This window comes from Cervus elaphus, chromosome 5, assembly GCF_910594005.1.
Source record: "Cervus elaphus chromosome 5, mCerEla1.1, whole genome shotgun sequence".
Lineage (NCBI taxonomy): Eukaryota > Metazoa > Chordata > Mammalia > Artiodactyla > Cervidae > Cervus > Cervus elaphus.
The window spans coordinates 128538715-128554297 of NC_057819.1; the positions used below are offsets into that span (position 1 = coordinate 128538715).

At 51.5% G+C, this 15583-nt stretch overlaps 1 protein-coding gene across 3 annotated transcripts; it reads left to right on the top strand.

The window, feature by feature from the left end:
- Positions 1-3281: 3281 nt before the first annotated feature.
- LOC122695565 (CMRF35-like molecule 7) lies at positions 3282-15373 on the top strand. 3 transcript variants are annotated; one of them, XM_043905624.1, is made up of 5 exons: positions 3282-3443; positions 11560-11612; positions 11715-11889; positions 13438-13525; positions 14184-15373. In XM_043905624.1, the coding sequence occupies exons 1-5, from the start codon at positions 3404-3406 to the stop codon at positions 14347-14349; spliced, it is 522 nt and encodes a 173-aa protein (XP_043761559.1). In that variant the 5' UTR covers positions 3282-3403; the 3' UTR covers positions 14350-15373. The 3 variants fall into 3 exon arrangements, with proteins under 3 accessions (XP_043761559.1, XP_043761557.1, XP_043761558.1); XM_043905622.1 differs by having other exon boundaries at positions 11560-11889; XM_043905623.1 differs by having other exon boundaries at positions 11560-11889; positions 14215-14350.
- The last annotated feature ends 210 nt before the right edge of the window (positions 15374-15583 follow it).

Here is a 15583-nt window from a genome sequence, read left to right on the forward strand (position 1 = left end):
GGGTCACAAAGAGTCGGACATAACTGAGCGACTTTTACTTTTGGCATTGAAAGCGTGGAGTACTACCCATTGGATTCCCAGAGAAGTCCCTGCCACTGGTTTTAATGTTTGCAGAATGTTTCCTTATAGATATCTTTCCATTCCTAGCTTATCATGAACAGTACTGGATTTTTGTATAATGCTTTGCATGTTGTTGTTGAGTCATCCAGTCATGCCCAACTCTTTACGGCTCCGTGGACTGCAGCACACCAGGCCTCCCTGTCCCTCACCACCTCCCTGAGTTCGCCCAAGTTCATGTCCATTAAATTGGTGATGCCATCCAACCATCTCATCCTCTGTCACCCCCTTCTCTTCCTGCCCTCAACCTTTCCCAGCATCATGGTCTTTTCCAATGAGTCAGCTCTTTGCATCAGGTGGCCAGAGTATTGGAGCTTCAGTTTCAGCATCAGTCCTTCCAATGAATATTCAGGGTAATGTGGTTTTTCTCCTTTATTGCATTCAGTTAAGTTCAGCTCAGTCCCTCAGTCGTGTCCAACTCCTTGTGACCCCATGAACCGCAGCACACCAGGCCTCCCTGTCCATCACCAACTCCCAGAGTTTACCCAAACCCATGCCCATTGAATTGGTGATGCCATCCAACCAACTCATCCTCTGTCATCCCCTTCTCCTCCTGCCCTCAATCTTTCCCAGCATCAGGGTCTTTTCAAATGAATTAGCTCTTCGCATCAGGTGGCCAAAGTATTGGAGTTTCAGCTTCAGCATCAGTCCTACCAATGAACACCCAGGACTGATCACCTTTAGGATGGACTGGTTGGATCTCCTTGCAGTCCAAGGGATTCTCAAGAGTCTTCTCCAACACCACAGTTCAAAAGCATCAATTTTTCGGCGCTCAGCTTTCTTCACAGTCCAACTCTCACATCCATACATGACCACTGGAAAAACCATAGCCTTGACTAGATGGACCTTTGTTGGCAAAGTAATGTCTCTGCTGTCTAGGTTGGTCATAACTTTCCCTCCAAGGAGTACGTGTCTTTTAATTTCACGATTGCAGTCACCATCTGCAGTGATTTTGGAGCCCAGAAAAATATAGTCAGCCACTGTTTCCATTGTTTCTCCATCTATTTGCCATGAAGTGATGGGACCAGATGCCATTTATTACATTACCATGATGAATTATATAATTTTTTTGGGGGGGAGGCTGCCATGCCACTTGTGGGATCTTAATTTCCTGATCAGGGATTGAACCTGAGCCCTGGGAGTGGAAGCACTGAGTCCTAACCATTGGATCACCAGTTCAGTCAGTTCAGTTGCTCAGTCGTGTCCAGCTCTTTGTGATCCCATGGACTGCAGCACGCCAGGCTTCCCTGTCCATCACCAGCTTCTGGAGCTTGCTCAAACTCATGTCCATTGAGTATGTGATGCCATCCAACCATCTCATCCTCTGTCATCCCCTTCTCCTCCTGTCTTCAATCTTTCCCAGCATCAGGGTCTTTTCAAATGAGTCAGCTCTTTGCATCAGGTGGCCAAAGTATTGGAGTTTCAGCTTCAGCATCAGTCCTTCCAATGAACACCCAGGACTGACCTCCTTTAGGATGGACTGGTTGGATCTCCTTGCAGTCCAAGGGACTCTCAAGAGTCTTCTCCAACACCGCAGTTCAAAAGCATCAATTCTTCAGCACTCAGCTTTCTTTATAGTCCAACTCTCACATCCATACACGACCACTGGAAAAACCAAAGATTTGACTAGACGAAACTTTGTTGGCAAAGTAACATCTCTGCTTTTAATACACTGTCTAGGTTGGTCATAACTTTTCTTCCAAGGAGCAAGTGTCTTTTAATTTCATGGCTGCAATCACCATCTGCAGTGATTTTGGAGCCCAAAAAAATAAAGTCTCTCACTGTTTCCATTGTTTCCCCATCTATTTGCCACGAAGTGATGGGACCAGATGCCATGATCTTAGTTTTCTGAATGTTGAGTTTGAAGCCAACGTTTTCCACCCTCCTCTTTCAGTTCCATCAAGAGGCGCTTTAGTTCTTCTTTGCTTTCTGCCATTAAGTGTGGCATCATCTGCATATCTGAGGGAACTCCCTAAATTTTTTATACTAGCAACAGACTTGCTCCACCTTCCCAGAGAAGTGAAGATGGTGGGGCAGTGAACTGGCCTGATTCTGAGGAAACCTGGGGGAGACTCATACTCCACACCTTTTCCTACTTCCCGTCCATCCCTTCCTTGGTGCCCATAGCGCCCAGATACGTGGCTAAGGTCCTCTTACTCCTCCAGCCCTTCTGAATGTGTGCTGAGCCACCAAAACACAGGACTTCCAGGGACAGCTCCCCCTTCCAGTTTGGCTCTGGACTCCGGGGAAGAAACACCCTCACCCGCCTCCCAGAACTGCTCTTGAAGAGTTTTACTCCTGGGTTATACATATATTGTGATCTGAATTAAATGCAGTCTGGTTGAGATTAGATTTTGTCCTATTATTAGTGAGGAAACCCAGTCCACTGGCTTCTTCTCAGCCCCCTGGACTTTTCTCTTTTTTGGCTACACCCTGTGGCATGCAGGACCTTAGTTCCCGGAGCAGGGATGGAACCCAAGCCCCCTGCAGTGGGAGCACCGAGTCTTAACCCCTGGACCGCCAGGGAAGCCCCTATCCTGGGCTTATTTTAGTCCTGCTCTTCATCTGGTGTCTGGGGTCTTGCCCAGGGCATTAATAAGGACGCACTTTGCTAACCACACCCCAGAACTCTGTTTTTGGAACTTCTCGTACATTTCCTCATTAAATTCTCATAAGGGCTCTTATCAGTCCATTTTACAGATATAAACACTGAGGCTCAGAAAGATTAAGTAAGTTGTCCACAGTTACACGGCTCGTATGTGGTGCTCATGGGGTTAGAGCCTGGGTTTGTCTCATTTCACAGCCGGCACATTCACGCGCTTGGCTGTAACACCTGGACAGAGGCATCAGCAGGTGTGCCCAGCACGGACACCTGGCCCGCGAGTTGCAGAGTTTCCTGCTGCTGGGACCCACTGCTGTCATGGAGAATCATTTCTGGAGCTGACACCCACCCAAGGCCTGGTAGGTCAGAAACCCGCTCCTCTGACCCTTCGGCAGACACAGGCCCCCGTCTCCCCTGCACAGCTCCCCAGCTTCCTCTTTCTGACCTAGTGCAGGTCTCATACCCTGTGACCCAGCCCTGCCAAGAAACAGCACTGCTTATGCTGAATAATTAAAAGCAGGAAACACTCACTCCATAAAAGGAAGCGAATAAGAAACGTAAAGGCGGTCTGGACGGGCCGAGGGCTCCAGCCTGCCTGTGCTCAGAGCTCTGAGCGTCAGCTGGCACCTGGACGTGCTTCCCAGTTTGTAAGTCAGCGGGGAGAGGAAGCCCGGAGGCAGGACCATGTGGCTGCCCCCAGCTCTGCTGCTTCTCAGCATCCCAGGTGAGCGGGCTGGGGCGCTGCAGGGGGCGAGGGGGTGGAGGGTCTGTCCCAGATATGTGTGTGTGCTAAGTCGCTAAGTCGTGTCCAGCTCTTTGCTACCCCATGGACTATCCCACCAGGCTCCTCTGTCCATGGGATTCTCCAGGCAAGAATACTGGAGTGGGTTGCCATGCCCTCCTCCAGAGGATCTTCCCGACCCAGGATTCGAATCCACATCTCTTGCATCTCCTGCCTTGGCAGGTGGGTTCTTTACCACTGTGCCACCTGGGAAGCCCTTGTCCCAGGTACAAGGAAGAATATCTTGGGGAAATGAGAGATGACTTTGTTAATTCATCCGACAAAATCTCACTGGAATCCTCCTTGTACCAGACAGGCATCTGGCTCTGAGGAAGGGAAAAGAGAAATAGGAACGACCTTTAAAAAGAGGAGCTGGGAGTTCCCTGGTGGTCCAGTGGTTAGGACTCTGCAATGTCACTGCTGAGGGCCTGGGTTCAATCTCTGGTCAGAGAACTAAGTTCCCATGAGCCTAACAGAAAAGGCTCGTGGCAACCGTCCATCTGATGAGCCTGGGAGAATGGGAGGATCAGCTCTCCACGTGGAGAAGAGGGACCAGTGTTCCTCAGAAAGGGAACTGCATGCCAAGGGTTGGAGGCTTGAGAAAGGATGCTGGGTTCGTGCAGAGGGCGCTCTGAATTCTCAGAGAGCCTTGGGGTGTCTGGTTGGAACTGAAGCTGGGAGCGCCACAGACAGGACTCTGAAGGGCCTGGTATACCCTGCCCAGGAACAGAGGCTTTCAAAGAGGGAACTGCTGGGTGATGAGAGGGGCTTCTCTTCTATGGAAAACCACTGCCCTAGCATCCAGGAAACAGCGTGGAAGCTTGCACAATGTAGGCAGTAGGTGTGGGTCACACGGTCCTCTCTCCCCAGGCCTGGGGACTGACCCTGTGACACTCACAGACCACTCCGTAGAGGGGCCGCAGGAAAGAGCATGGCCAAGGAGTCCAGAGAACTGAGTCCCGGTCCCTTGTTGGATTTCCGCGGGGATGGGAGTCCTTGAGTCCTTTCCAGCTCTAGAGGTGTAGGACTCTACTATTCAGATGGGCGTCCCTGAATTCTCACTGCCACTGTTGATGGTACTGATGCTGAAGAAGCCTTCTGATGATACCTGTGGACGGGTTGTGGGACTAGCTTGTCTGTGATGGCCGTGTTCACTAACAGCGACCCCAGGTGACCCAGACCCCCAAAGGATGGCTGCTCAGAATGTCTGCATCTCCCCCTGGGCTCCAGCTTTCCATCTGAGTTCCAAGACCACCCCTCCATCTCCTCCCTCTCTTAACCTCAACGTCCAGCTCACCGGGAGGCCAAGGAGAAGGGTGTGGGTTGACCGTGTTGGGATCACATGCTCTTAGACGCATGTACACAATACACTCACCCGACGGAGTTGAACACACATACCTATGGAATCACATGCCAGTTCATGTCTATATTCTCACACTCTCATAATACACACACACTTGTTTAGACACACAGACACACATATATATTCACTCACAGGGACACAGAATAACCACACACTTGCACAGCCACACACACACTCACACAGGCTGATCGGTGACTTGTGGGGAGGGTTGGCCTTGAGAGAGCGGATGGGTCCCTCCTCTTCAATTCTGAATGAACTTGGGCATGAAGTTAGTCAAGGATGAAAAAAAGAAGCCAGCCGGTCAAGTTTTCACCTCTAGACACCATCAGCCACCCTGGGTTTCCTCTGTGAAAGGCAGGAGAGAGGTGGCCATGGTAAAGTCACAATGACCCAGCTTCTGGTTGGACATTCATCTGCTTGGTTACCAGACCCCCAACAACCCCAAGAATGGAAGAAGAGATCCCTGTTCCCCAAAGAGCAAAGTGTTGCAAGAATAACCAGGGGCCCAGATCTGCACCCTAGAAACTGTTTCTCTTAGCTTGGGCTGCCATGATGTCTGGGGAACACCAGCCCAGACCCCCGGCCCTATAAGTGCAAACTAAGACAACTGCACAAACACCACTGCACAACACACGTTCCCTGGGACCTCTGCTCTGAGCCCCTCTTGGGTGAATTTGCCTCATTTTTATGAGTCATTTGTTACTCGCTATCAGCCTAGATGTGGAGATTAACCATGCTCTCGATTTTGAGACAAGACCATTCACCCAAGAATTTTGCACAGAGGGCAAACTTCCCTGAATGATTGACATGAAAAAGAAAGTTTATATCTAAAATTCATGAAAGCAAAAAAAAAAAAAAAAATTGAAATTCAAACAGCCAGTCTCCTCTTCCATGAAGTTCTCCAGGCAAGAATACCAGATTGGGTAGCCTTTCCCTTCTCCTGGGGATCTTCGTGATAGACGCACAGATCAAACCTGGGTCCCCCGCATTGCAGGCAGATTATTTACCATCTGAACCATCAGGGAAGCCCCAAACAGGCTTAGGCTTTTAAAACCCATCAGTTATGTTTTCCAGAGTTCTGCTCCCAGGTCAGCAGTGTCGTATCATTTTTCTCTCTTCCTTCAGACCAATTCTTGGGGCAATTCCCTGGAGGTTCGGTAGTTGGGACTTCTCGCTTTCACTGCTGGGACCCCGGGGTTCAATCCCTGGTCAGGAACTAAGATCGTGCAAACTGCAGTGGTACGGCCAAAAAGCAAAAACTAAAAACAGCAAAGACAAAAATCTCTTGAAAATACACAGGTCTAATGAACAGTTTATCATCCATCATAATCTCTGTTTGTAAAAAACCCCCATGTATTTTTAAAAACCAAGCCCCATGACATTATGAGTGCTTGACCATTCTGTTAAATTACCAAGGCTGGGGTGGATGGCATTTCTGTTTCCAAGTACCCACACCTGTTTTTAGCTGTTTATGATCACCGGCAGATAGAATATGTTTTGATTGTGCTTTTGCTTCCTACTATAGCTTATTTATTTTTAAGGGGCAAAAACATGACTCTTTCTGCTGACTCTTACATTAGATTTTAATTTACATCAATTCCTGTCTTTTTAGCAATTCTTCCAATTGACTCCTTTTTAATGAAAAAAAGCTGTTGTTTCATCAGTTAATTAAATTTTTGAAGATTTTGACAAAATAGAAATGTGTGACTTAGAAAGTGAAATTTCCCCTCAAAATCCTCAAATTCAACCCAAACCACTTATTTTCCCCTAAGCATGTGCTATCGAAAAACTAAGGAAGAGAAATCACACACACTCTGTCAGGCAACTTGTTTTAACCTAATGGTAATATGTCTGGGACATCTTTCCCATCATTATGATTTGTCTTTTCTCTTGACACGTATTTAGTTATTTGGTTGCACTGGGTATTAGCTGCAGCATGTGGGATCTAGTTCCCTGACCCAGGATCGAACCTGGGTCACCTGCATTGGGAGTGGGAATCAGCCACTGGACCACCAGCAAAGTCCCTGTCTTTTTCTTCTAACCATGCGTCGGACAGATCACAATCTATTAGCCCAGTCTCCCACAGGTGGCATTTGGATTTGTTTCCAGTGTTCACTGTTAGGTTAGCAATGCAGCTAGCTCCCTTACTTCATTTCTCATTGGTGTGGAAACTATAATTGATCCTAGACTTGGATGACTCTGTCTGAGATCATAACAACTAGCTTCTTTTCAACATAAATCATATACTTCAAGGGTCCCAACCAGGATCCAGACAGTGTGTAAGTCACAGGGGAAGAGAGAGAAAAAACAAACACAAGATCTCTGCTCCTTGAAACAGAGCATCCTAGCAAGGGAGGCAGAGAGAAAGACTGCTGAGGATGATAAGACACTAGTGCAGCATTCAGGTTCCTGTAAAGGGCTGTGGAGCAGTGGGGGGAAGGGGAGGAAGGCTGCAGAGAAGGCGGAACTTTGAAGGAGACCTGGAGAATGACCAGGAGACAGGCAGGGCTGGGAGCAGGGGTTTCTAGCTGGAAGGAAGGAGAAGGGCAGTGACACAGCCGCTTGGGAGGCAGCGTCTGAGTCAGGGAAAGAGGAAAGTGGGGGTGGGCAGCGTGGGAGGCGGGGAGCCGCAGGAAGTCACACTGGACAGAGAACTGGATCAGGATTGTAAAAGAACTAACTACCAAACTAAGACATTTTTCAAAAACTTCATTTTGTATTGGAGCAGAGCAGGTTGACCGTGTTGTGACAGTTTCACGTGAACCGAGAAGGGACTCAGCCGTACGTACTCAGCCGTACACACAATGGATCCATTCTGCCCCAAACTCTCCTCCCGTCCAGGCTGCCAGCAACGTGGAGCAGAGTTCATTGTGCTGTACATTAGGTCTTCACTTATCCATTTTAAGTAGAGCAAACTCAGGCATCTAACATCATTCCAAGGCAGTGGGAAGTGGCTGCGGGAGAGGTCCTCAAAGATTTTAAGTGCTTGTGGCAAGTGTCATTGAGGACGATCTGGGGACAATTTTGGTACAAAACTCCCGTGGCGATGTGCAGAGGAGACAGGAGGAGGGGTGCAGTGGGGGCTGGGGAACCCCGCGGCGTGCTGCTGCTGTGACCCAGGCAGCAGAGCAGGGGTGTGGCTGGGCTACCGCTGATGGGGCAACTCCTGAATGCTGAGGGTTACACACATCCCCAAGAAGAACCTGCAAGGTGGAAAGTAGCTAGCCAGTTTGCAAATACAGCAGCAAGGCTCAGAGAGGAAGCAACTTAAAGTTTCCCAACTACTCTGTGGCCGACAGGTCTTTCTGTGTCCAGAGCTCAGGTTCTTTCTAGCATGTCAGGCTGTCCCCGTGGACCTTGATGGCAGAGGAAACAAGACAATCATCTGGACAAGCATTTTTGAGGTGTGCTATGCTCAGTCATTCAATCCTATCTGACTCTTTGCGACCCTATGAATTGTAGCCCGCCAGGCTCCTCTGTCAATGGGATTTCCCAGGCAAGACTACTGGAGTGGGTTGCCAATTTCTTCTCCAGTGGTCTTCCTGGCCCAGGGATCAAACCTGAGTCTCCTGCATTGGCAGGCAGATTCTTTCCCACTGAGCCACCAGGGAAGCCCCCATTTTTGAGGGAGAGTTGTCTAATTGGTTACCCGTTAGTTGTGGAGGGGGAGGGAGGGAACAGGGCAGTGAGGATGCCAGGGTCTCCAGTTAGATGTGCTCGTGGCGGTGCTGGTTTGAGGAGAGCAGCATTAGTTCTGCTGATTGAAATCCACACTCCTTTCTTATCATAATCGAAAGCAGGGTCAGACTGCTCGCTGCTCAAAAGCCGTTAAAGACAGCAGGTTGGTGGGACGTTTGCTTTAGCTGGATGCCAGCAACAGGGCGGGGTGGGTGCTGGGCACGGACGCCTGTCGAAAGGCTGTCTCCCCTCCCACTGACAGTCAAGATGCCAGAGTTTTACAGACTGCGGGGGCTCCAGGCAGAAACAGCACAATCAGCTCCGACAGTCATCCTGAAGTTGGTCATCAGCGGTCTGACCAGCGTCATCGTATTATTTTAAGTACAGTTAGTCTTCAGTTCCAGGGTGGGCTTGTTCCCATTTCCCTGAGGCCAGTTCTTGGAATTGTGGTAGCTTATGTCACGGCTATAATCTGGTCATCTGTAATTCACTTTTCCACCTGGCGAGGGGCTCATCTCTGTAAGATTGCTCAGAGAGCAGGGCTCAGAATACTATCTATAGCCCTTGGGACGGAACTAAAGGTCTCCGACTATGCTTAAGGACGGCATTGCTATCGTTTGGTCTCTTCTGACTGTTTTTCTTGGCTTCTGCCTGTTTTCACTTCTCTAATGAAACTTGTTCATGGGCTACAGTTTTTCCACAGAGGAAAGGCAGGCAGAGGACATGGGGGGCAGGCACCATAGGGTTCTGCTCCATTTCACTGTGGCTGCTGTAACACATTACCACAAGCCTCGGGCTTGAAATGACACAACTTTATTTTCTTACAGTTCTGAAGGTCAGAAGTCCAAAGTGGTCTCACTGGCTTACACTTGGGGAGTCAGCAAGGTTTCATCCCTCCTAGATGCCCTACAGAAGAGCTGTCTGCTCACCTTTCCCAGTTTCCAGAAGCCACCCACATTCCTTGGCTCGAGAGCCCTTTCTCTGCCTTCAAATCTCTGATGCTGATACTAGCTCTCCTTCAGCTCTTTCGCTTTTTTTCTTTTTTGACCACATGGCTTGTGGGAATCTGTGTTCCCTGACCAGGAATTGAACCCAGGGCTGCAGTGGAAGTGTGGAGTCCTGACCACTGGGCCGCCCGGGAAGTCCCTTCTGCTTTCACTTTTAAGGACCCTTGTGATTACATTGGACCCAGCTGGATAACCCAGGATAAGCTTGCCGTCTTGAGAGCCTTATTTCAGTCACATCTGTGAATTCTTGGGAATTAGGATCTGTGCTTAGTCGCTCAGTTGTATCTGACTCTTTGGGACCCCATGGACTGTAGCCCAACAGGTTCCTCTGTCCATGGGATTTTCCAGGCAAGATTATTGAAGTGGGTTGCCATTTCCTTCTCCAGGGAATCTTCCTGGCCCAGGAATCGAACTCGCGTCACTGATATCGCCTGCACTGCAGGCAGATTCTTTGCCACAGAACCACAGGGGAAGCCCAGGACGTGAGCATGTTGGGAGGGAGTTATTCTGCTGCCATAAGTGCAAACCCCAAGTAACTAAAATAGTTTCAGGGAGAAGGTCCGAGGTGTGAGAGGTGACACCTGGGGCAACGGACCTGACTCCCTCCGTCTTGCACAGACCCCAGCCCGCGCCCTGGCCCTGGCGCTCTGGGGCCATGAGATGGTCAAGAGAGGCTTCCTGTGAGCTTCTCTTGGCGTATTGCCCCGTGGTCAATGCAAAAATGGTCCTGGCCCAGGATAAAGTATCTGTGTATCTGAACACAGTGAGTTTAACCATTCAGTCCACGGAAAAGCAGAATACCTAGTTACACTCCCAGCAGACCCTTGCTGGTTCATCCATGCCAACTCTCTACGAGAGAGAGGAAGTGTTGAAGGAGAGTGAGTCCAGATGGAAGAAGCGATGTATTCAGTTCTGTGACTGTCGGGACGTCCCTTGTGGTCCAGGCACTGGGACTCTGAGCTTTCACTACTGTGGTCCAGGTTCAGTCCCTGGTTGGGGAACTGAGATCCCCAAAGCTGTGCGACCCAGCTCCCCTCAAAAGCGTCATATCTCTGTAACTATTGACTCTGGGAAAGAGACATCCAGTGTGTATTTGTAAGTGGTAGACTGGGGCCAGGGCTTCCCAGCAGGCACGAGTGGTAAAGAATCTGCCTGCAATATAGGAGACCTAAGAGATGTAGCTCCCATCCTTGGGTTGGGACGATCCCCTGGAGGAGGGCATGGCAACCCACTCCAGTATTCTTGTCTGGAGAATCTCATGGACAGAGGAGCCTGGCAGACTACAGTCTGTGGGGTCGCAAAGAGTTGGACACGACTGAAGTGACTTAGCACGCGCACAGTCAGGCTGGGGCCAAGGGGAGAACTGGGGCTACAAATACGGACTTGGGAATCATCATCATGTAGACAAGAAACCATAGGAATGGAGAGTCACTCTTTGGGGGCGTAATACAGTGAGATGAGATAAAGGCTGGAGGGGGGACCCTGGCTCCTCCTCGGGAGAGCTGGCTCAGACTGGGGACACCTCTTCCCACCTTGGTGCCCAGTGACGTCACGTGGATAGCCTGAAGTCAGCCGTGGTGGGGATATTTACACGCCAGAATTTGGAAAGCACTCCAAACCGGAGATTGTTTTTAACCCCCGAGGACGGGTTGTTAGGTATTTACCAACACAGCACCACTGTTTACACCAAGATTTAAAGAGAAAGAGAGAGAAGAGAATCCGTAGAGGCCTTGGGGACCGAGTAATTGGAGAAGAGGAGGAACCAGTTGAGAACAGTGTTGAGAGGACACGGAAAGAAAGTGCCAGAAAAGCAGATGCGGTGAGCAGGTGTAGGGACACGGGGACCGAGGAGACCAAGGCAGCTGGTGGGGAGGAGAAGGACGGAGGAGAAGGTGGACTTGAGGCATCAGCTGGGGGTTTCGGGGAAGGCCGGGGACGCTGGTGCAATCTCGGACATCAGTCTGGTCCAGCTCGGAGAGGCAGGAGCTGGATTCTGGACTCTGTTTTCCAGGCTGTTTGTCCATCCGAGGCCCAGAGTCCGTGCGGGGCCAGGAGCGGGAGTCGGTGAGTGTGAAGTGTCGATACGACTCCAAGTGGGAGAGCCATAAGAAGTGGTGGTGTCGGGGGGCGTGGTGGGCTTCATGCCGGATCCTCGTGCAAACCCAGGGATCGGGGCGAGAAGAGAACGGAGACCGCGTGTCCATCAGGGACGACCAGAGAAACCGCTCGTTCACAGTGACCTTGCAGGAGCTCAGGCAGGACGACGCAGACACTTACTGGTGCGGGATTGAGAGGCCTGGAACCGACCTGGGGGCGCAAATTAAAGTGACTGTTGGTCCAAGTAAGAGCTTTCTTGTCTCCACTATGGGGCCCTGGTGCTCAGGACTGGAAGACTGATGTCCCCTCCCCACCCCTCCCCGAGGGCAGGAGAGAAAGGTCGGGGTGTCTGAGAGCGAGCGTGAGCGAGAGCAAGGGACAGACGGATGGGGAGGAAGCGGGAGAGACCAAGGCAAAGCATCACTTCCCAGCCCGGCTGCCCACCGCATCCCCGAGGTCTCTCCGAGGCCCCTGCGGTGATGTCCCAGAGCATCACTCTAGGAAGTGGCCAACCTCCGGTCGTCACACCCGGAACCTGTCATTATGCAGAAGGGCACAGAGGGACATCTGGGGTAACCCAGTGCGTCCCAGCGCTGAACCCCAGGACCCCGGCCAACCCAGGGTGCTCTGGGGCCTCTGCTCGCTGGAGACCGGGCTGCTCACATAAATCATCTCCATAGTTTCTCTTAACGAGATGTATATCTCCTTCATCACTGTCACTGTTCACTATTTCACCGGAAGGGGTCCTCTTATCCACCAGCGTTCTGGAATCCCCCTTGCTCATTTCCGCCCCAGTAACTAGACGCCCTGTTTCCAGAACGTCTGTCCTTGAGCTGTCTTTGCTCAGGCACTGTTTGAGCAGAAAGGACCAGGGGTTCCCACCACCTTCAACCAAAAAGTTCCACTTGCGGTGTGATTTTTCTCTCTCCCCAGAATAAAATGCAGTGCTTACTTTTATTTCATTTTCTTTTGAATTCTTTTTTAATAGGAATGTAAAATTTTTTTTTTCATCTTAAAAATTTATTTTTTTGATGTACAGTTGATTTGTGGAAGCGTTAGTTATTCAGTCATGCCCGACTCTGCAACCCCATGGACTGTAGCCCGCCAGGCTCCTCTGCCCATGGGATTCACCAGGCAAGAATATGGCAGTGGGTAGCCGTGCCCTCCTCCAGGGGATCTTCCCAACCCAGGGATCAAACTCCATAGTTGATTTACAATGCTGTGTTAATTTCCACTATACAGCAAAGGGATTCATATAGGGTTAGTCATATATTAATATATATATATATACATTCTTTTTCTTTTTTAAAACTGGAGGATAGTTGCTTTATAATGTTGCATTGGTTTCTTCTGTACAGTGAAGTAAATCAACCGTATGCATACAAGTATCCCCTCCCTTCTGAACCTCCTTCCCATCACCCCCTGATCCCACCCCTCTAGGTCATCACAGAGTACCCAGCCGAGCTCCCGGTGCTACCCAGCGGCTTCCCACTAGCTATCTTTACACGTGGAGGATGGGCCGAACTGGGAGACTGGGATTGACATGTTTAATTTTACTCCTTTTGGCCACACCTGGAAATGATGGTGGGGTGGGGGCGGGAGATGACTGTGTACTGTGGTTCAGATGACTTGGCAGAAAGGGGAGAAACCAGAGGGACTGCAGCTAGAGAGGAAGCCCCCTGGACCAGGGGAAGCGGGTCTCCTGAGAGGGCTGAGCGCGGTGGGGCACTGCGAGGGGAGCAGGCACCCCGGGTCTGTGCTGATGACCTGGGCCGACTTCGCCCGTGTGTAGGGGAAGCTGCTCTGACCGTACTAGGAAGCCAGGCCTCCAGGACGAGGAACACCAGCCGTCCAGCCGCGTCCTCCCGCCCCCACAGCAGGTGAGTAGCTGTGGTCCTTTCTCCTGCCCCGACCTGGGGCCTCTCCTGTGGGGCTGTCGACCCTCATGCAGTCAGTCACCTGACCCTGGAGCCCACCTCGGTCAGCGCCAAGGACCCTGGCCCACCCTCCGTGCCCCTCCGCCCAGGCCCCTCCTCATCCTCTATCTTCCCGTTGGAGCCCCAGCCAGATGTCTGCTCTGCAGACTCCTCCTCTGTGAGCATCCCTGCTGGAGAGGAGCTCGCGGGTCCTCTGCCCAATCAACAAAACAGCACGGACGACCTAGTGGATGCCGAGGGAGACACAAACCTCTAGGCTTCAGGGAGGGTGGTTTAGCAGCCTGGAGCTGGCGGCCGTGGGAGCCGTGAACACACAGAGCCAGCCTGCCGTGGGTGACCTGCAGGCGCATCTCCTGGGCTGAGATGCACTCAGACAAAGGTGAAATTGGAGAGGGAAGTGAGCATGATACAGAGCAAGGCCACAAAGCTGAGCTATTCCTAGGGCCCTCGGGACTGAGCCATTAAGCAGGTCCCTGGGGGATGGGGCTGCCGAGCCCAGCGTCACAGGCTTTGCTCCCCGCAAGGCTCCCCAGTGTCCGAGTTCTGGGGGGTGGACATGGAGGGGCCCGGGGCTCTGATTGCTCTGCCCACCCCCTCCCAGGACCCACTACATGCTCCTGGCATTCCTGAAGGTGCCCTTCCTGCTCGGCTTGGTCGGCGCCGTGCTCTGGTTGGAGGAACGTCGGAGGGACGTTGCAGAGCCGCAGGGTCAGCCCATCTACGCCAACTTGTCCTCTGAGCTTCTGACCAGAGACACCCGCGTTTAGACAGACGGATGAGCGGAGCCTTCCAACACCGCACCCCGTTTCCAGAGGAAACTCGGCTGTGGAAAGAAACACCGCGGAGTCATGGCCGTCCCGCCCGGCTCAGGGCCCCCGCTCCCGATGTGCGGTCCCCACCTGGAGGGCCAGCATCTTGTTCCTGCTCCTCCAGGTTGCAAGTGCCCTGCCTAGACCCACACTCGGGGTTCAGGGCTCACAGTTGGGAGCTGCTGGGCTGGAGTCCCGGTTCAGACCATCGTGTCCCCACTGCTGGGAGAGCTTGGGAGCAGGGCCGGGGGCCGAAGTCCAGAGAGAAGCCACAGGGGTACAGGGGAGAGGGCGAGGGGCCTCCTTCCTGAGACTGGCTCAGCGCGCTCCCTGACTGGGCTTCCGACATATGGGATTTTGTAGTTTTTTTCCTTAAGCTGGGTGTTTTTTTTTTTAATTTATTTATTTTTTAATTGAAGGATAATTGCTTTACAGAATTTTGTTGTTTTTTGTCAAACACCAACATGAATCTCAAGCTGGGTTTTGAAGGCTCGTGACCGTCACTTGACTTGATGCACTCATGGGCGCGTGCACACACACACACACACACACACACACACACACACACACACACACACACACCCTAAGGACGGTGATTCTGGGGAGAGTGCTGGTTCTGGACCGTGACAGGATGACGTCCCCTCTGCCCAGGGAGGACGCTGCTCTGTGTCCAGGGGGCTGAGGTGGGGCCCTGGGACTGGCCTTTCTCTTCCCCCTTCATCCTCCCCCTCCCCACTCTGCTCTGGCTCCCCAGGCTCCCTGCTCCCCACCTCTCGGGGGGCTGGGCTCCCCGGGGGCTGAGACTTGGGAGCCCGCCCTTCACTTCCTCCCAGCAGCTGGACTGCAGGGTCTCCATGGGGCCGGGGACCCTCAGAAAGTACGTCAAGGTCAGGGAGGGTGATGTCAAAGTTGTCTGAGGGAAGGGGTGGTGTCTCTTTTAAATAACGTGTGCATCAGGTTAATTAAAGTTGTCTGAGGGAAATCTTGTTGCCTCTCTGAAGTGATGTCCTTTGGGGACTTCCCTGCTGGCTCAGTGGTTAGAACTCTGAGCTTCCACTGCAGGGGCTGTGGGTTTGATGCCCAGTTGGGAAACTAGGATCCCACATGCTGTGTGGCTCAAAAGTTAAAAAAAAAAAAAAGGTTATATTCTTTAAAACATCGTAATAATTTAAAACGTCTGAGGGAAAGTCGC